Below are 20,370 nucleotides of genomic sequence, written 5' to 3'. Positions count from 1 at the left end.
GGGGAACAAACGTAGAAGATTTATTGCAAAAGTAAACTTGGATTTGCCAGGCCTTTGTGCACTAGACTCGAGAATGAGGAAGCCGAGGGCTTCTTTCATTGTTCACGCTGACCCACTGCATTGCACAGATGCAACACCAAAGTTTCCCCCTCTCCCAGTTGCCAAAATCATGGGGGAGGGGTTAAAAGAGGCCAGTGAAAAGGTGGGCACCATCAGTGAGAGCAGCCCTTAAGTACAATGTGAATTAAGTTATCTGGCAAACCCCCAAAGTAATGGGGGAGGGGCTAGAGTCATAGAAGTGGGGCATGATGTGTGTTCATGTCAGGAGAGGGGGCTGTGAAGAGCAATGGTAAATTGCAGATTAGTAGTAAAAGGTCGTTTTTCTATAAACGTCATGTGGAGGGGTATGTGTGGATACTATGAATTGTGCGTGTGTATGAGCAAGGATGCTCGGAGACCCAGTAGATAGAGATTCCAGTCCCCAGGTGGGACCTGGGAATCCCTTGGTTTTATAGCTCATCCTCAGGCAAAAGATCTGTTCTCTAGAAGAAAATGGCTGCTCGGGAGGGTGGACTCCACAGCATTATACTCCATTGAGGTCCCTCCCCGCTCCTAAACCCGCCCACTCATGGCTCCACCCCCAAAGTCGCCAACCCAGAGCTGGCACCCCTACCAGTGGAGCTTTTCTGACGTTTACTATAATGTATATGGGACCCTTGGACAGGTAGTATTAGACAGGGAGTCTATGAACTGAGGTGTCACTCACACTGGTGTGGCTTGTGGTTTTATGTATTCAAGGTGGAGACGGGAGCCACATGCAGTCTGTACGCAATGCTGCCCAAGTAGTGATGGCGCTTGTGGGGAACAGAGGAAAGCCAGTTTTGCAGCTGTAGAACGAAGGAGGGAGGACACGATGGCAAGCAGTGGGAGACGCGTCTGTGTGTTAATAGGGTGACAGAGGGGTAGCTGTGTGTGACAATGGAGAGACCGGCTCTTTGTGAGCAGAGGAGGGAAAGGCAGGCTGTGTGACCGGACCTCAGGGAGCATGGCAGTGCTTCTGGGTGAGGGTAGGAGCATAAGGTTGTGTGTGCGTGTGCACACACAGTGTGCGGACACAGGGGGAGTGTGTACGTGACCCCAATCAGGCCCTTCCTTTCCCCTCTGCTCTGGGCAGAGCTGCAGGCCCGGCATGCTCCCTGGAGGGCAATCAGATCCTTTAATCTTCAGCAGGATGGAAAACGGCTGGGTCTGTTCAGAGCTCTCACTCTCACTTGCTTCAGCTACCTCCCCCCCCCCCCCCCACACACATCCTTGTCCTTTGGCTTTGATGTTCAGCTTCACCATGGAAAAGCAGCCGGGCTGGGGTATTCAGAGACTGATATGAAGGAGTATATCCGTGTGCAAAACACACACACCTTCTTCCTCACACACATATGAAGACAGGACTCATATGCTGGATCGACCGGGCAGTGCCACAGGGGCGGCAACCAGCGCACTGAGGAGCCTTGTGAATGTGCCTCAATAGTCAGCATCTAACTCCAGGCTCCCCGGACTGCGGGTGCCTCATCCCACAGCCCCAGTGGAGGGAGGGAGGGAGGAGACTAGTGGGAGGAAGGGCGGGCAGTGGGTGGGCTGATGAGGCCAGAGCTCCCTGCTGACAGTGGTAGGCCTGAATGGCCTCAAATGTGGTTGAGGGACCAGGCAGGCCCCTGGTTGCTATCTTCTAAATTTAGGATCCTGATTATAGTTTGGAGTTTGGAAAGAACAGAGGAAAATTCCCATCAAATCAAAATGGGGCTTTGGGCAGAAAGAGGCAGAACATGTAATCCAGCATGGCTACACATCACGAGAGAGAAAGAGCATGCACATGGTGTGCGCAAGAAGCAGTTGCACCCCTTCTCTCTCTCTCTCTCTCTCTCTCTCTCTCTCTCTCTCTCTCACACACACACACACACACATACAAACAGAGGTTTGTCACAGTCTCTCTGACTCATATAAAACATTTCTTATCGCTCTCTGTTTTACACACACACACCATCTTGTACACACAGTTCGTTTAGGCAGCTGCCACTGTGTTGACCCCCAAAACAGAAATGCAAATCAGGGTGATATCTTCTAATGGAGTGGCATCTGTTGGTGTTGAGTGGCAGCATGCAAGCGACTCGGCTGCGCAGAGTTCTTTAGCAGGCAAAATGGTCTGTTTGTAAAAGTTCTACATCGTTCAAAAGCTTGCAGCCAGCGATGTAAACATTGTGCTTTAACGTGCACCGTGTATCTTTTGCGTGTGTGAATCTATTTCACACGTACAGAAGTCTCTTCCTCTTCAGTGGCGTCATCCCTTCCCTAGAAGGCAATAATTCTGTGGCAACTTGGGACAAGCATCGCTTTGCTTTTCCTACCAGAGTGTTAAATTACATTACAGTTTATTTTACTTCAAAGATGTGTGCATATCTGAAAACAGGGTTACAGTTAGCCCAGAAAACAAATGCATGTATGTTTGCCATACCCTGGAATATCTGTCCCTTTGTTTCTGTGGTCCCCACTCCACATCAGTCGAGGCCCTTCTGGGGCGCACTGCAGAAGAGGCAGTTTTTCCAGACTGCTGTGGCAAAAGGTCTCTCCCAGAGAGGCCTCCCAACACTGCTGCCCTTAGGAGGGGAGGTGGCACCTCTCCCATTTGAGCCAACATGGAAGCGGAATTCCACTTAAAGCATTGAGCCAGCAGGGCTGAGAGTCTGCAGAGGGATGAAGCCATCCCGCTGCTCCTGTAAGCAGAGATCGTGGGCTGGTTCAGACCTCATTTCTGCTTCCTCTCCAAATGCTCTGGTCTGTCCCCACTGCAAACAGAGCGGATAGCAAGAACATTATGCCACTGCCGTCTCAGTATTGCCCAGAGAACACACACAGTGTGAGCCTCACCCGTCCTGGAAGCACCACCGACACACACACAAACTGACCGATCTGTGGCTGGACCTGGTGAGGCAAGCATAAATAGCTCCAGCAGCAGAGCAGCCATGTTCTGACTTTCTCAGCCCCGTCCTGGGTCTGTGTTCGGAGTGACAAAGGGGGAAAACCCACCTTGCCAGTCTTGCTCAGCACGTGCTCTTTCCTGGGACGGTAGCCGGGGCTCCAGCCCACAACCCCACCCCAAGAGCATCACTCAAATACAGCAAAGCGATGGGAGAGGCAAAGGTCCAGCAGGGAGTCAGCAGATTTGTGGTGTGTGGGAAGCAGGCAGGCTGCCTCCCTGCTTTTGTGTTTGCATCTCCGCTGTTGTAGCTCCCCGGCCTGTATTGCCACCCACCCTGGCATCCAGATCCTGGCTTTCCTTGCCTCTGCAAAGCTCGCAGAAGCACCATCCAGAATAGAATGCCCCCCCCCCCATCCTATTGTTCCTTTTCACACACACCACAGTCTCCCCTGTGCGGCCATTTTTCCAGGCCTACACCATGGGGTCTGTGTGCGTGCAAAGAGCAGAGGGAGAGAGGCAGGCGAGAGCAGGTGTCTGTTTAGACAATGCAGTTGCTTTTTCAGACTCCAGTGGGAGGGGCGGAGAATGGGGTAGGGAGGGGGGGGAAGGAAGGGAGTGGGGGGGAAAATAAAGGTTAGAGGAGGCTTTCCCTTGTCTGCTCGGGAGACTGACTTGCCTGCAGACAGTGCGTCGCTATTGCAGGTCCTGCACAGGTTCAGGTAGCCCTACAGAGCGATGACTGTGTGCTCGCATACACACAAATGGATGTGATAGGAGGTGATGACCGAGGAGAGGGGGGCAGGTGATTGAATGGATGGACAGCAGCAGGGAAGACGTGTTCAAGAGCAATTTGTTGCCCCTGTAGTGAAACTAGGGGTCCAGAGTGTCCTTGAACTTCCTGCCATGACTGTGTTAGGCACCATGTTAGATGGGGATGGGCAGATCTGGCAATCTCAGTGAAGGAATGTGGGCAGGTATGCATGCACATGTGCCTGTGCTGGGGGCATGGAGGGAAGGCATCTGTTGGAAATTTGATCGCTTGGCTTCAATGGCTGGCTATTTGTTTGTTTGTTTGTTTGTGTTTTATTGATTGTAAACCGTCCCAAGACATTTGAGAGCAGTGGCATATAAATATAATTATAAATAATTATATTTATATGCCGCTGCTCTCAAATGTCTTGCGGCGGTTTACAATCAATAAAACACATTAAACCCCGTAAAACCCCTTAAAATAACACCAGAAGATGGCAATCAGTAATAATTTGCCTCCTCCTCTCCTCTGTCCTGTCTGACGAGGGGAGCATTGACTCTTGAGAGCTTATCTGCTTCAACCTTTTGACGGTGGAGGAACCCCTGAAATATACTTTTCAGGCTCCAAGGAACTCCAGAAGTTATGACATGCTCCTTTGGAGAACGTGGTGGTGCAGAAGTAAGATGTGGGAGCCAGCCAATCAATCGATTGATTATGTACTGTTTTCATTGTGGTGAAAGAGATGAGGCCTGTAGAGCAACAGGGGAAGTGGTCTCCAGGGACATCTAGTGAAGTCAGCAGCCATGCAAACTTCTGGGAAAGGACATGTAACCCATGGGAAGCTCTCACGTGACCCCAGGGTTTCCCAGAACCCTGATTGGGGATCCCTGGCTTATAGTCCCAAAATCTCGTTGGTCTCTAAACTGCTCCTGGACTCAAATCTCGCTGTTCCACTGCTGACCAACAGGCACACCCTGTGCGATGGCCGCCTCTGTTCATTTGCCCAACCAAGGCCTACTTTCTTTGTGTGTGTGCATCTTTTGTGGATGTCTGTCCTCCAATTTTTGGGGAGGGAGGCAGGTCTGGTTTTGTCTGCAGGAAGCAAGGTCCTTTCTGTAGCTGGCAGTTCCATACCTCTGGCCTACACTTAGCCAAAAAAGCACATCTTCCTTATTAGAATTCAGACCTGCTAGCAGGCCTGAAGGGCCACTTGCAGGTCTTGCAGTGTTACTTTTGCTGTGCTGAGTGTTGGGTCCACCAAATCCAGCATGTTGGTTTTGGCAGGTGTTCACACATATGCACTAGTGGGCACAAAATCTCCCATTTGTAGGACTCAGGGTTCTACATTCACATTTTCAGTTGTGGATTCAAATTCTGCCCCAGCCACTAAATGCACACATGAATAAATGAGGGACTTGGCGGTGGACAGTGCCGTCAAGTCACCGCTGACCTACGGAGACCCTATAGGGTTTTCGAGGCAAGGGGCGTTCAGAGGTGGTTCGCTTTTGCCTCCCTCTGGGTCCCAATCCTGGTATTCCTTGGCGGTCCCCCATACAAATATCAGCCGGGGCTTTTTCTGCCTCGTTTCCAAGATCTGCTGAGATCAGGCTAGCCTCAGCTAGTCAGTTCAGGGCAAACGAGGGACTTAGCAGGCACAGAAAGGGCAATGCTTTTTAGCAGAGCCATGAGTCTACCAGGTAGATTTAAGAAGACTGCTCTGTCTCAGTCTTTGAACCTCAAGAAGAGCCAATTGCTTTGTCAAACCTCTTGTGATAACTCTCTTGAGATGTCCCCGTGAATGGGCAAGTGCCGCGTGCTCCCACCTTTCCTCCACAACTCAGCTTGCTCAGCAATCTCTCGCACCCTTTCCTTTGTACAGGGAAGAGAAAAACCGGCTCTGCTTCCCGCCTGAGGGACTGTAGCTCCGTATATAACCCGATCGGTCAGGCGGGAATTGCTCCCCCTTTCTGGCTGCTCCCGCTTCTCGGCTGTTCCTTACAAGGGCTCTATGCAAACACAAATGACAAAAGTAAGGCTCAGCGCTGCCACAGCCCACTCCAGAGCCACAAACCCAGAGTAACTGCCCTCCTGTGAGATAGCAAAACCTGGCCCCTGAATTCCATTCCAGCTAATTGACCAGGAAACAAACAGGACTCCAATGAGAGACGGGGTGGACGGCCTCAGCTCCCAGAGACCTCCCTTCCTGCCAGCTTGGCCTCCCCCCACCGCTGACTCTTCCCCATCTCTCCTGCACACTGCTGGAAGGCAGCCTAGGACTCGGCTCCCTTGACATCAAAGGGCCTCTACAAAGAGTCTGTGAACAAACAGAATTCCCCTCTGCCACCTACAGAAACCCTCTGCTCTGCTTCCCCCCTCCCACCAAACACCAGGGAGGAACCTATTGTTCCCCCTTTGCTCTCTCCCTCCAGCAGGGAATTTCTCAGTAACATCACCCGGCCACCATGCTTTTGCACCCAGGCACATTTTTTTTTTGGGTCACCCTGTGTCTCTCCACCACCCACCTACCCACCCACAGCCTTCCTCGCCCAGCCATTGTTTTAGAGGCACTGCTTAAAATCCATCTTTGGCTTGAGCCATGTGGTTTCAAAATATCCACTAGTTTTTTGTTTTTTGTTTAAACCTTCCTGAATCATCCGCCTGGCCGCCTGGGAGGCCTGCAGTCTATTCCCGCGGTGAATCCTATAGCAAATAAAATGACAAGGAAGAGAGAGAGAGAGAGAGAGAGAGAGAGAGAGAGGGGAGAGACTGATATTTATGAAACGGAGTAAGAGAATGCTAGAGATAACCCAAGGGAAGGCAGGTTTGAGCAAGAGGGGAGCAACAGAAAGTGAATGTGTAGAAATGAGCTGGAGATACCGAAGGCAGGAGCAGAGTTTTAAGTGCATTGCAAGGATAGGGGAGGTAAGTTTTCTCTCTAGGCATTTAGGTACAGTCAGGGAGGGAAGTATGTAGGGGGGGGAATCATGGTAGGGTTATTGGATTAGCAGCAGGCGACTGGATGGGCAGATCTGAGAGTCTTGGCGGCAGAGGTAGATGCAGGCAGGTCTTACAGGCGAGTACGCCGGAGTTGAGCAGGGGCCCTATTTAGGGAATGCAAAAGGAAGCTGTTATTTCCCTCCTTCATGTGTTTCAGACCGTGTATGCCTCAGGAACAGGCTCTGGCTAAATCTCTGGCTCACCACGACACTTAAAACAATAAAACGAGCTTCTGTATTACATGGTCATAGCAAAGAGAAGTCCATTTACTTGGGAAGGGGGTGGGGGGGGGGGAGGAAGGACGGGTGTTTCTTTTGTCAAGAAATTGCTATAAGAAAGAATACCAGTTCAGGTTTATGTGGAATTATGGAAATGAGCCTTATTTTTAAAACCTTTTCTTTTTAAAAAATGTAGCCTTTTGGATCTTGAAATATCTCCTTGCTTCCTGAAAACTGAAATGTTTTTCCTTCAAGGCATCCATCATGCAGGTTGGTCTGAATCCAAGCGGTTGCTTGCTCTATTGTGTTTTCCCTGCATCTCAGTTTAGTGTTACTCACCCAACGGTCCCGAAGATCAGGGGTAGTCAACCTGTGGTCCTCCAGATGTCCATGGACTACAATTCCCATGAGCCCCTGCCAGCATTTGCTGGCAGGGGATCATGGGAATTGTAGTCCACGGACATCTGGAGGACCACAGGTTGACTACCCCTGCTGAAGATGACCAGCCTGTCGGGCGTTCTCAAACTAATCTTAATCTGAGCACAACATCTTGTGATGGACATGGGTTTCAGAAACATTCTTGTGAAACCAGTGGTGCCTACTGTGTGGTCTGCATCACTGGGATCCAGCGTGGTACAGAAGATAAGAGTACAGAAGATAAGAGTTTTCCATGCCTAGTCTACCACGCAGGGTTGTTGAGAGGAAAAACTGGAGTAGGGATGAATGATGTACGCTGTCTGAAGTCCCCCTTAGGGAGAAAGGGGGGGGCTGCTCTAAATGAATGAAACAAATAAGTAAATAAACATAAGAGTTCAGATTTAGAAGCAGAAAAAAATGCTGTGTTGAGGGAAAGGCCATTCTAGTATGCAATAGGGACTTCTCCCCCCCACACACACACACACACCCTTTCCTCACTTTGGAATGTTTTTTCCATCAATATTGAAAACTGTTTTTAGCAAGCATAAGAAAGACAAACAGTAGATATCTTGGGAACATGAACTGACTTTACAGTTTGCAAAAATATCAAGATGTCATTGTTATGCTGCTACCAACAGTGCCTTTCTCCTGGATGGGGAGAAAGTGAGAGAACTGAGATTAGAGCAACAGCAAATGGAGAAGGGGGGGGAGAGAGAGACTTCCCACGTGGCTCCTGCTGGGAATTGAATATCTTCCATCCTTCTCTCCTTTTCTCCCTTGAAGAAAAGGGAATATTTTTTAAAGAAAGAGCAACTTGCGCTTTCAGAGAAAGGATCCAGCCTTCCCTGACCTTTTCCTCTGCACTTAGCACATCTGGCCTCCACCCTCCCCTTTCTGCATGCCTCTTGCCCCTGCGTGCCTCCTCTGGCCAGATGTGCAAGCAGGCGGAAGGGTCTGAGGGGAGGCACTAAGGCAGGGAACTGGAACTACTTTCTCACAGCAGCAGCAGGAGCAGCAGCAGGAGCAAGAGCAAAAGCCGCCACAGACTCATTGTGTGAGAGGGAGGGGAAAAGAGATGGTGGCGGCAGCGGCAGGATGAGGCGGCGGCAGCTCCCGCAAATCCCCCTCAAAGCGCAACTTTTCCTCTGAGTGCCTCACATGTGCGGAGTGAAGCTTTCCTCCTCCTTTCCTGTGGGGCAAAAAACGGGGACTCTCGGAACTGATCCGCAGATCCCCTCTTCTTTCTCTCTCTTTTTGCACAAGTTACTACATCTCCGAAGGGGGAAACAGAGAGGAGGACCAATCTGTTTTGGGGGACCTTTGGAAGACTTTTAGGGGCCGCATGGCGTGTCTCCCTTTGAGGTCTTCCTAGAATTTTGAAGGTGGTATAGATGTATTTTTCCTCTTTTTTTCCCTTTTCTTTTCAGAGTGGAGACACCTGGAATCCTATTTGAAGAAAAGGCTTAATTTAGAAGTTATCATTGGGGGTTACTGCTTTTCCCACCCCCTGTTCCAGGTGCTGAGCCCCCCTCCCCCCACACCTGGTGTGTCTCCTACATAACTTCAGTCCCAAGAGTTTTTGTTCACTCTTCATACTCATTACAAGGAAGTTTACAGTAACTTTGAAATTTTTGCCTCTCATTCCAAAGTGGACGAGGAAACCCTGAAGTCTCTTTTTCTGCCCCTTTGGACGGAATTTACCTTGACCCTCTGCAATTCCAACTCTGGAACTCCTCTCTACCCCTCTGGATTTTCCAAGGGACACTCAGCATCTTGAAGTTGGCAGAGGGGGAGCACTCAGCTCGCACAGCAGCGGTTTTGTCCTTTCAAGCATCAGACAAGCTGTTTTTGACTTCGTGAAAGGGGAGCAAAGACCCCGGAGGGGAGGCTGTTCTCTTCCCCTGACCTGGTGGTCTTGAGGGACTCCAGAGATGCCTTCTGTAATGGAAAAATCGGGGATCCTGTCCAGGAGCCGGTCCAAGTCAGCCACCAACGGCAACCATCAGAACTCGGAGGATGACAGCAGCGAGGAGGAACACTCCCATGGTGAGCCAAGTTGGGGCATTATGCGGTGCGCACAGGGGGAGTGATTGAAGCTGGCTGTTCCTCAAGACTTCATTGTGCTCCAGAGGGTGGAGGATTTGAATCTGTGACCGCGTGGGTTGGAGGTCTGGTGTGTCCCAGTTAAGACAAGTTTACAAGGCTGTGCTGTTGTGGAACAAAGAGTTCAGCGTCAGGGACTCTTTGGGAGATGGACTAGAGGCCAGTGGGCTTGTGGCATGAACAGCCCCCCTGTCTGCCTTTCTTCACTGGAGGGGAAGGGCCCTCTGGCGGCTCACGTTGCCCTCTGGTGGCCGCAGAGCAGGGGCTGGCTGAGAGCCGGTTAGGGGAATCTCCCCAGGGTGGCCGTGGCGGCAGCAAAGGGCAACCGTGTTCTGTAAGAGGTGCCTGACCTGGGGCACTTGTGATGGAAAATGCACGGAGGAAATCATACCCGTTGGGGATGTACAGAGTGGCAGCGTGTGGGCAGTGGTGGTGGGGAAAGCTGCTTTCTAAAGCAACAGAGATGTGGGAGTGAGGATGAAAAGAGGGATGTGTTTGTGTGTGTAGGCTCATGTGGTGCAAGTATGGAGGTGGTCACTTCCTTGGGTGGAGTGCCAAGATGGTTGGGTGCCTTGAGGGCTAAATTGGGGGAGCAGATAGAGACCTGGGGCTGAAGGGTGCCCAAAACTGTCCTAATAATGGGACAGTGATAGTTAAATGTGCCTCTGCTTGGCTTCCCAAAATGTCACTCCAAACATACGTTCCATTGCTCAAGAACATTGAATAAAATGGATTCCAGGGCACTGTGACTGGGAAAAGACCTCCTGTCCCTGAATCTTTCTGGGCTCCATCTCATTTTAGGGATCACCCTGTCACCTTACAGCTAACTCTTGACCTGCTTTGCCTATGCAGTCAGTTCCAGAAACACAAGGCGGCTAGGGATCCCTTGTTTTTGCCCCTTTACCTTCTCTCCAGCCCCACCGCCTGGCCAGGTTAACAAAGGAGATGGCTCAGACCTGGATTGGAAAGAGGGGTTTGGTTTGGGCTCAGTTTTATTGTCCCTTTGAGCCCTCCCATGTCACTTCTCTCCCCTCAGAACTCTGCTGTGGCCTCCTGTACAGGCTTTGTTAGCCTCCCTCTTTGTGAGGACGCCAGGGGGGTGGAGACAATCCACTTCTAACCAGGCATTGGGGCATCTGTTCCTAGAGTTATGCAACAACCTTTGACTTGCTGGTGTCCACAGTTGAATTTAACTCCAGTCAGATCTGTCTTATCCCCGCCAGGGACCCAGGAAAGGCGATGCCTCCTTAGGTCACCTGCTTTCCAAGGCGCGCCTGCAGGGAGGCACGGAGCACTCCATCTCCCGGCTGCATAGCCCATCAGCTAGGTAACAGAGTGTCACTTAACCCTGCTGGGCTGTTGAAAAGGCCTGCAGAGTTCTCTGGCGGTCCCTCCGCACCCTCCCTCCCTCCCTCCGCAGGATCTCGCTTGGCTGATGGGGAAGCGCATGGTCCGGCTGATGGCGCCATCTGTCTCTCTCCTAAGTGACATCCGCCCAACCTGCTTGAAGATTCTGCCACCAACACTGTCTCCCCTGACAGCACCCTGATTATGCCTGTCAGGCACAGGCAGCTGCGGGGAGGGGTGTGTGCTGAAGGCTGCCCTGCACCAGTCGCCGTTCCCCCGCCAAGGTCTGCCTATTCAGCCACATGCTACGGAAGTGTCCCGAGTACGCTTGTGAGGGTGTATCCCAGAAAGGATCTGGAAGCCTTTCAGCCGATACTCAGTCCCCAGCCTGACATGTGTTTCTTGGCCCTTGTGCCAGAAAGCGAAAGCTCGGGAGCTCCTTGGCATGACGTTGGCTAAATGCTTCCAGATCTTGCCTGCTGCTCAGCAGCTGTTCGGTAGGTTGGATTTGTGTGTGTTAAAAAAAAAACAAAAATGGGATTGAGAGAGGAGGGAATGGAACGGTGGACCATCCATCCTCCGCTGCTCGGGGAGCATCTGCTGAGCTCCCAGGGGGCTTTGCTTCTCAAGGGCCAAGGGCGTGGGCTTCTCGGGTGGCACACACATGGCTGCGTGTGCGTGTGGGCACGCTCTCTTGGCTTGGCTCTTGAGAGTGGGTCAAGACCTTTGTCCCGAGGCTCCCCCTCATGGAATCAGCACCACCTTTTGGGCTGAAGAGGACAGCAGCCAAGCAAGTGTGTGAACACAAAGAAGCCACACAGCGATCTGGACCGGAGAAGAGAAACCGCAAAGAATTAGGAGCTGGACGTGCTTTGGGGGGCGAGCCCTTCCAATGAGAACCTCATCCCAAAATATATATATTCACACACACACTCCTTCACCTGTATAGAGCTACCGTACTTAGGCTTTACTTCGAAGAGAGTACCTTGTGGGGTTCTCTGAACCCGGCATCCCTTTGGAATTGGGCAAGTCGAGCAGGAAGGCACACCCACCAACGATCGGAAGCCTTCCTCTGGGACCAAGGCTCTGCTGGGAAGGCACAGTGGCCCTTCTCCCTCACTCTCGCCCTTCTTGTTCCCTTGCAGACAGCATGATCCGTGTGGGAGCAGATTATCAAGCCGTGATCCCAGAGTGCAAACCAGGTAAAGGAACATGCGTGCAGGAAAGCGTTAAGCAATAACCACCCACAGCTCTTCCAAGTGAAGGCGCTCACTTGACAAGACGGGGAGATGATGATTTCTCGGATGAGTCCTTTCTGCCCCAGAGAGGCGGAGGAAGAGGTGATGCGGCCAAGGAGCCCCTGCCTGGTGGGTGACTTCTGCCACCCATCCTCCTCCCTCTCCCACCTGCCAGCCCAGGTCTCTTCCAATGCTGAGCCTTTGGCGCTTCCTGTGCCCCTCCCCCCCCCCCATGGCATCACACAGGTGCTGTTTTCTGAGCTTGGAAGCTCTGTCCACGTTTTACTCTCCGGATGGGAGGAATAGCCTTTCATGTGCTTGGCCAAGAGTGAGGGAATGGGATCTGTAGGAGTAGCACAATTAATCACGCCGTTGGGTCCGGGTGAGGGTGGACACGGCTTTCCTTGGAATTGCAACACGGGTGGAGCTGAACTGCCCAGGGGGGGGTGGGGTGATGATGACCCTTCACTGTCTTGAATTTGAGGCACCAGCTCTTGAACCCAAGAGGAGAGGCGAGCCAGGCGTGCCTCAAGGAAGCGCTCCAGTCACCCTTGTTTTCTTCTTTGTCATCCAGAAAGCCCTGCTCGCTACAGCAACAAGGAATTGAAAGGGATGCTGGTTTGGTCTCCTAATCACTGTGTGTCGGATGCCAAGTGTGAGTCGCTCCTCCCTTAATGTTTGTGGGAGTGGGGGGGGAGGGGAAGGGGGTCAAATCAACGGCTGTTTGCAGCTCTGCTCCTCTGACCCATCTTGTTCTGGCAGCTTCCACCCCCAATCTGAACCAGTTGCAGAAGCAGCCAAAAGCCAGCCTTGCTAGGAGAGGGGGTGGGGGAACACATTCCATCTTCAGCTGGTAACAGAGCCTCTGACTGACAGCTCCCCTCTTCCCCCCCTCCCGGGACTCCTAGAAGCAATTACCGTGTGGCTGGTGCGCTGCCTCTGGCTCCTGGGTTATTAATCTGGCTGGTGCAGGCAGCTTTCCGGGGTGGGAACATTGGCTGTGCTGAAATGTTGGGGGGGGGGATGAGGACCCAAACTGTGGTTCGGTTCCCCCAAGTATTGTTGACAGGATGACCCCCCCAACACCAGCTGCTTGCCACCCTTAAGTGTTAAGAGTGCAGCTGCTTGCCACCCTTAAGCTCTTGTCACTGAGGGGGCGATATTGTTTAGCATCTCCCTCGCTCACACACACCATGTATAAGAATCCCCTTCATCTCTCTAAATACGGGCTTACCTAGGCTCTGCCCGCAAATAGCTTCAACCATTGTCCTCTGAGCACAGTCCCTGCAGATGCTCCGTAGTCTCCCGGGGCATGAGTGCCTGTCCCTTCATCTGCACAGTGTTTGGATTCTGTCCCTGCAGCTCTCTCACTTGGATCCTCGTGAACGTTTGTGGGCGTCCCCTAGGAGGAGGAAAAGATCACTCCCGTCCAGAGCAGGCAGGCTGGCCAGCCACCCACAAAGGGAAGAGATGTCAGAGGTGGCCTGTCCATTCTCAGCCCCCTCCAGCACCTGATGTTTGTCTCTTTCTCCCTCTAGTGGACAAATACATTGCCATGGCCAAGGAGAAGCACGGATACAATATAGAGCAGGTAAAAACACACACCAGATTCCTTGTTATCTGGCCGACCGCAGCATTGCCAAGAGAAACTGAAACCGAACAAGTTCTGCACGAGCAGAACAAATGACACAAAACGATGTAACGCTATTTGACTTAATTAACCAAAATTTGATTTATTACACACAAATGCCATTGATGCTAATCAGCTGGAACAAGAACTGGTTGGAGACCAGGGCTACCCACTTTTGTGTTAGGTGCTCTTTCTCTCTCTCAGAGCGAAACCATGTGATGACAGGAACACACTGAAAGACTGGCAGACACACTGGATAGTGGATACCGAGGCAGGGAGCTGAAGAATGTCCTTTCCCCATTCAGTTATGTCCTTCCTAGAGGACCCCGTTCTAATCTGTCTACCATCATCTCCTTCAGAGTTTATCTTCAAAACAATGAGGGCTAGAAACTTGTATTGCAAGAAAGAATATGACTTGAGACTTTCTGGAACAACCCCCCTCCCCCATACTATTGTGGCCACTGTTGTGTCACTGGAGTAGTCGTTCTTGTTGGTCTTACCCAAAGGCTCTGGGGATGCTGTTGTGGCACAAACACGATGTGGAGAAGTCCCTGGCTGATCTGGCTAATTTCACACCGTTTCCTGACGAGTGGACAGTAGAGGACAAAGTCCTGTTTGAACAAGCCTTCAGCTTCCACGGCAAGAGCTTTGCTCGCATCCAGCAGATGGTAGGTGGCTACTGCTCTCTGGGGAATGTGTGTGTGTGTTGAAAAATGCGGCCCAAAGACTGGTGTGTGTGTTGAAAAATGCGGCCCAAAGACTGGTGTGTGTGTTGAAAAATGCGGCCCCAAAACTGCTTTACATCAATGGTAAAATAGGTGACATTGTCATGAGATATCCCAGGACTGCACATACAGATCTACCTCTCTGTGGTGTCCTGAACTGACTGTAGTGCCATTGTACTTTCCTGCCTTACTGAAAATTGTAATACCCTTACCGAAAATTATAATAATACTGGGGCAGGGAGGGTGAAGCAGGGAAAGATAGGAAGTCAGCCAGTGGTGAGATTTGAACTCTTTTCCGTGCCATTCAGACCCCTGACAGTGCTTTTGGCTCCTTGACCCACGAGCCGAGTGTAGACAAGATCGAGTGGCCCTGAACTAGGCTTGTGCGCTTTGGCCACCGTTCGAACAAGAAGCAGCCAGCGCCACGGCACCACGAGTTCAACGGCTGCTTCGGCCGCCAAAGCGCACAAGCCTACGTCAGCATTACCCCTCCTCATTGTACAGTTGCGTCCCTTCTCCTATTCACAAATTACTCTGGGCTTCATTTTCAGCCTTCCTCCACTCACCGCCTTCCTCCTCTGCTGTCCCTTTAGCTTCCTGATAAGTTGATTCCCAGCCTAGTGAAGTACTACTACTCCTGGAAGAAAACCCGGAGCAGGACCAGCGTGATGGACCGGCAGGCCCGCAAGCTGCTCAGCAAGAAGGAGAAGGATGACAGGTCAGAGGGAAGGAGGAAACAAATGGACACGGGTGGGAGCTGAGTTCACAATAGTGGCAGAAGTTGCCTTCTGGTCCAACACAACCGCACTGGGAACTCCAGTGGCTCAGATGAATTGCTGGCCCCCTTCACTGTGGAGCAGGGGATTGGACTAGATGAGCAGGGGGTTGGACTAGATGGCCTGTATGGCCCCTTCCAACTCTATGATTCTATGATTCTAAAGCAACCTGAAGGCGAGTTTGGCTCAACAGCCAGATGGAATGGAGATGTTTGCCCAGAAAGCTAGCCTAAGCCTAGCAGGTAAATGCCCAGGCAAAGCATTGGCAGAGAGGAAGCCACCTTCTCACGTGGAGGATGTAGAAGCCTGGCAAAGGCAGCCTGGCTTTTCACGCTGCACAACCTCTTCCAAGAGCGGGGCTGCCTGATGTGTCAGAAGCTACAGTTGGCAAACAGTGTGCTTTTTTTTTAAACAAGCGCGTCACAACATTGCCGCGTATCCACCTGGGATGAAAGCTTCCCCCTGTTCAAGGAAGGTAAAGGTAAAGGTATCCCCTGTGCAAGCACCGAGTCATGTCTGACCCTTGGGGTGACGCCCTCTAGCGTTTTCATGGCAGACTCAATACGGGGTGGTTTGCCAGTGCCTTCCCCAGTCATTACCGTTTACCCCCCCAGCAAGCTGGGTACTCATTTTACCGACCTCGGAAGGATGGAAGGCTGAGTCAACCTTGAGCCGGCTGCTGGGATTGAACTCCCAACCTCATGGGCAGACAGCTTCAGACAGCATATCGCTGCCTTACCACTCTGCGCCACAAGAGGTTCAAGGAAAGGGTAGCGCAAATAAGGGGCAGCCAGAAGATTTGTATTTCCTTGATGCGATTCAGTGAAGTGGTGCACCTCAGCCCGGATTCAGAGTCGGGCGACAGCATCCCTAGATCAAACAAGAGTCCAGAGGCAGCATGGAGACTAGACACTTATTCCCACAGAAGCCTTTGAGACCCGTGAATGCTTATGGTGGAATAAATTTAGTTCGTTTGCAAGGGTCCACTGGGCTCTCGTTTTGTTTTGCTGCCGGCTGACTAACACAGCGACTTGTCTGGAATTGGCATCCCGAGGTGTTCTTAAAAGAAATCATGGGAATGTCCCAACAGTCTCAAACACATAATGACCCCATTACTAGCACCAGCATTCCAGACCCACTGCTTGTGGAGAAAGGAGGCAAGAGCATCTAATTGGAATGGCTAAATGGGGAGGGGGAGGGGGAGGGGGAGGGGGGAATGCCCTGGAGTAGAATGGCTTCTGAATGCTGCTGGATTTCCCCTACAGCAATGATGAGCTGGAGGAAGGGCGGCAGGCCAGCGAGGGTGAATTTGATGTCCTGGATCCCAAAAAGGAGGTAGGGGAAATAATGCACTGCTAAGATGAAACTGATGACATACAAGCTGGTATCGTTCTCTCAGCACCGTAATGTCTGAGCACTGATAGACTTGGGATAAACACAGCTAGGGTTAACCCCCAGTGCTGTTTTCAGCCCCATCCTGCTGGGTGATGGCGGTGTAGGTGGGGAAAGTGCTGTCCAGTCGCAGAAGACTTATGGCAACTTCACCGGCAAAGCAAGAGACGTGTGGAGGTGGTTTGCCATGGCCTTTGCATAGCAAACCTAGATGCCCTTGGTGGTCACCCATCCAAATACTGACCAGGGTACATATTTGGACTGTTTCGGATTTGGACAAATTCAAATCACTCAAATTGTCCTTCACTGGGTTGGATTTGGCTAAATCCGAAACAGTCTGAATTTTTTTCTGTGCACATGGCTCCCCGCCCCACCTTCTGAGGCAGTGGAGAGCATCTCTGCTGCCTAAGAAAGCAAGGAGGGGGGAGAGAAATCCCAAAGAAGCTGACTTGTCATGATCAGCTGCTTGGCGAGCCCTTTAAAGGCTGGGGGGGGGAGGCATTTAAAGGGCCCACCAAGCAGCTGATCATGACATATCAGTTGCTTGGTGAGCTCTCACCCACCAACCTTCATTTAAACTGGCTGAATTATGATTTGGGTATCGTTGATTCAGCTGGCTTAAAGTACAGGGGTGGGCAAAAAGTAGCAAATCAGCATTGATTCAGGTACTTTTTGGCTTATCCGAACCGAATCGCCCCTTTCTAGGACTGACCTTGCTTAGCTTCCTCATTCTGACAAGACTTGACCAACTTGGGCTATCCAGGTCAGGGCTTCATTCCTTATATGTATAAGATGCGGAATGTCATTCAGATGTCATCGTCCTAATGAATCTCAAGCTTCCGCTTCTTAAGTTTTTATTTTATCCCTTACAGATGTAGAACAAATCTAGGTATTAAAGGGCTGCAGTTACTCATGGCAAAGATATTGGGAATACATTGGCTCTAAAAAATACCTATGCGTGGGGAGAGGGGACTTTCCTTAGGAAAAAAAGGCCATATTTACTCAAAAGGAAGATGAATCTGAACACAGGATGACTTCCCCCCTCCCCACACACATACACACACCGATGTCATACACACAAACAAATTATGACTGGGCATAACTAACTTGTATGCAAATATAAAACGGCTTCTCCCCCTTTCGATGGCAGAAATGAGGGGAAAGTTTGCCCTGTGTTTAAATCAAGACAATAAAGCAGCCCCTGAAAACAACTCTCATTGTAGAATGACACTGTTAGCCCTGTGTTGACTTTACGCTTTTGACCTTGCATACCCCTAAAACGTCACTACGCACCATCTTCTTGATACACCATTGTGTACAACTAGGACAACATGCTTCACCGTGAGCACATGTGCATCTACTCCCACCTCCAAAACAAAGTACGCAGGAATCTGAACAAAATGATAACTGTGTGTAGCAAGAGGATTTACATAGACAGTGTTCTGCCGGTACCTGAGGTAGAACCATCAAAATCATAAAGGCTGAAAAGTGTGTGTCTTTTTTTTCGGGGGGGGGGGGGGTCAGTACAACTGGCAGATGTTTCCAGCAGGGGTCGTTGAGTGCATGGAAGAGCCCTGCACAAGCAACGCACCATGGCAGGAAGCGAGGTTTGAGGAACGTCCCCATCGGGGCTCCTGCTCAGGTTTCCCCCCTTCCCTCTCCCAGCCAAGTTATCAGAAGCCGCTCAACAACAAGCCGGGGCCTGTGAAGAAAGAGGTCCAACTGTCACAGTATCGTCACCACCCGCTTCGCGCCCGCCGGAGACCCCCCAAGGGCATGTACTTGAGCCAGGAAGACATCACCGGCCTCTCCACCAGCCCCGACATGGCTTCCCTCACTCTGCGCCACTTGGACTCCCAGCTGGTGTCCCTCAAACGGCAGGTAGGGAAACCACCTGCCCCTGACTGCCCTCCCCGGCAACGATCAGGGGTGCACGGAGGAACAGTCTGTGGAAAGGCTCTTCCCCCCTTGCGGGATCCGAACTCCTCTGCCTCGCAGCCCCAGGCAGGTGGGCACGAGGGCATCCGGACTTCCAGCCTCTGATCTGTTTTAGGTGCAGAGCATCAAACAGATCAACAGCAGCATGAAACAGGTCTTAGAAGGAGGAATAGACAAAGTGCGGCCGCCTGAGGTGAGTGTGCCCGGCAGAGGGGGGGAAACGGCACACCCGAGAGCTGCCCATTTTCTGATGCAAAAGATTGGACAATGCTCTTTTCTCTTCCAGACCAATGTCAAATTTAATTCACGCTGGACGACGGATGAGCAGCTGCTGGCTGTGCAAGGTGAGCCCCAGAAGGCCTGTGGGGATTGGGGGAGGGCAGCAATGGCAGGCTGTAACACCCCCCCCCCTTCTGGATTTCACTCTGTACACCTAATTAATGGGCTGCTCCCCTCTGTGGGGGGAAACAGTCCTTGTGGATGTGGAATGAGGCTCCCCTAGGGCGATTTCCTTGCAGTGCAGGTTGATGGAGATAGGAGGGCAGCCAGGCCCCATGCAGTCTGTTTCTGGGCAACCAGGCCCCATGCAGCCGGGCAGATGGGCAGGGTGAGGAACGTACCATTGTGAGAGCCAGCTTGGTGTAGTGGTTAGGAGCTCTGGCGAGCCGGGTTTGATTCCCTGCTCCTCCTCCACGTGCCGCCAGCTGGGTGACCTTGGGCTCACCTCAGCACTGATGAAGCTGTTCTGACCGAGCCGTGATATCAGGGCTCTCTCAACCTCCCCTACATAACAGGGGAGAGGAAAGGGAAGGCAATTGGAAGCCGCTTTGAGACTCCTTCGGGGAGAGAAAAGCGGCATCTTCTTCTTCTTGTGAAATGGGCTGCCGGGTTCTCTCTCCTCGCTCCCCTCCGCCATCCTCTGCCTAGTTCTGAGTGCCGAAAGAGCCCCCCCCCCATGTCTCCATGACGCTGAAATGCACCTTTCTTCTCCTGCTCAGCCATCCGAAAGTACGGGAAGGACTTCCAGGCTATCGCAGAGGTGATTGGTAACAAGACGGTCGCTCAGGTGAAGACTTTCTTTGTCAGCTACCGGCGTCGGTTCAACCTGGAGGAGGTGCTGCAGGAGTGGGAAGCAGAACAGGATGGAGGGGGTCCCGCAGCCTCCCGGGACAGCCCCCCCGCCCAGGACCCCAAGAGCTCCAGTGCTTCACTAGCAAGCAGTGAGGAAGAGGATGAGGTGAGGGGGCCTGCCGAAAGCTTGCCGCGGGACAGAACCCCGGGCCGCTCACACTGACCGCCCTTCTCCTATCCTCGCAGGTCCAGATCATGGCCGTCTCCCGCTCCTCTTCCTCCACTACCTCGTCCTCACAGCAGCCGCCGCCGCCCCCTCCGCCCCCTCCTCTCCCGGCTTCCCCCCGACCGCCCCCCGCAGCCCTCTCCCAGCCACCCCCTTTGCTGAGGCCCACGCTCCCAACGGCACCCACGCTGCACCGCCAGCCGCCCCCCCTGCAGCAAGGCCGCTTCCTGCAGCCCAGACTCTCGCTCAACCAGCCCCCACCTCCGCTCATCCGGCCAGCGACGTCGCGACAGGCAGCCCGGGGAGGCCAGCCCCCACCCTCGCTCCTTGGCGGAGGAACGGGAGAGCCGCCCCCGCCCTCCTCGGCCTCCCTCTGAGGAGAGCTTTCCGCCTCCTGCTAGGCAATCGGTGAGCCTCACACCACAGCAGTGGCCGCTGGGATTGGTACGACCTGCGCTCCTCAGCTCCGGCGCGGGAACGCGGGGCGCTGCTGTGGTCGTGACAGGAAGGGGTGGGGGAGAGCGCAGGGACTGCAGGGTCTCACCTGTCATCTGGTCCAGCTCAGGTAGG

The 20,370-nt window shown here is 52.3% G+C and overlaps 1 protein-coding gene across 1 annotated transcript; it reads left to right on the top strand.

Moving 5' to 3' along the window:
• The first annotated feature begins 7,118 nt into the window (after positions 1–7,118).
• RCOR2 (REST corepressor 2) lies at positions 7,119–20,370 on the top strand. The gene is made up of 13 exons (XM_077324100.1): positions 7,119–7,207; positions 8,782–9,400; positions 11,950–12,006; positions 12,617–12,697; positions 13,581–13,633; positions 14,179–14,340; positions 14,991–15,115; positions 16,439–16,508; positions 18,231–18,446; positions 18,619–18,696; positions 18,790–18,847; positions 19,502–19,740; positions 19,821–20,370. The coding sequence occupies exons 2-13, from the start codon at positions 9,286–9,288 to the stop codon at positions 20,175–20,177; spliced, it is 1,611 nt and encodes a 536-aa protein (XP_077180215.1). The 5' UTR covers positions 7,119–7,207; positions 8,782–9,285; the 3' UTR covers positions 20,178–20,370.

The sequence above is a fragment of the Paroedura picta genome, chromosome 1 (genome assembly GCF_049243985.1).
Source record: "Paroedura picta isolate Pp20150507F chromosome 1, Ppicta_v3.0, whole genome shotgun sequence".
Classification (NCBI taxonomy): Eukaryota; Metazoa; Chordata; class Lepidosauria; order Squamata; family Gekkonidae; genus Paroedura; species Paroedura picta.
Note: the sequence above shows the minus strand (reverse complement) of the source record. Positions and strands in the feature narration are given on the sequence as shown.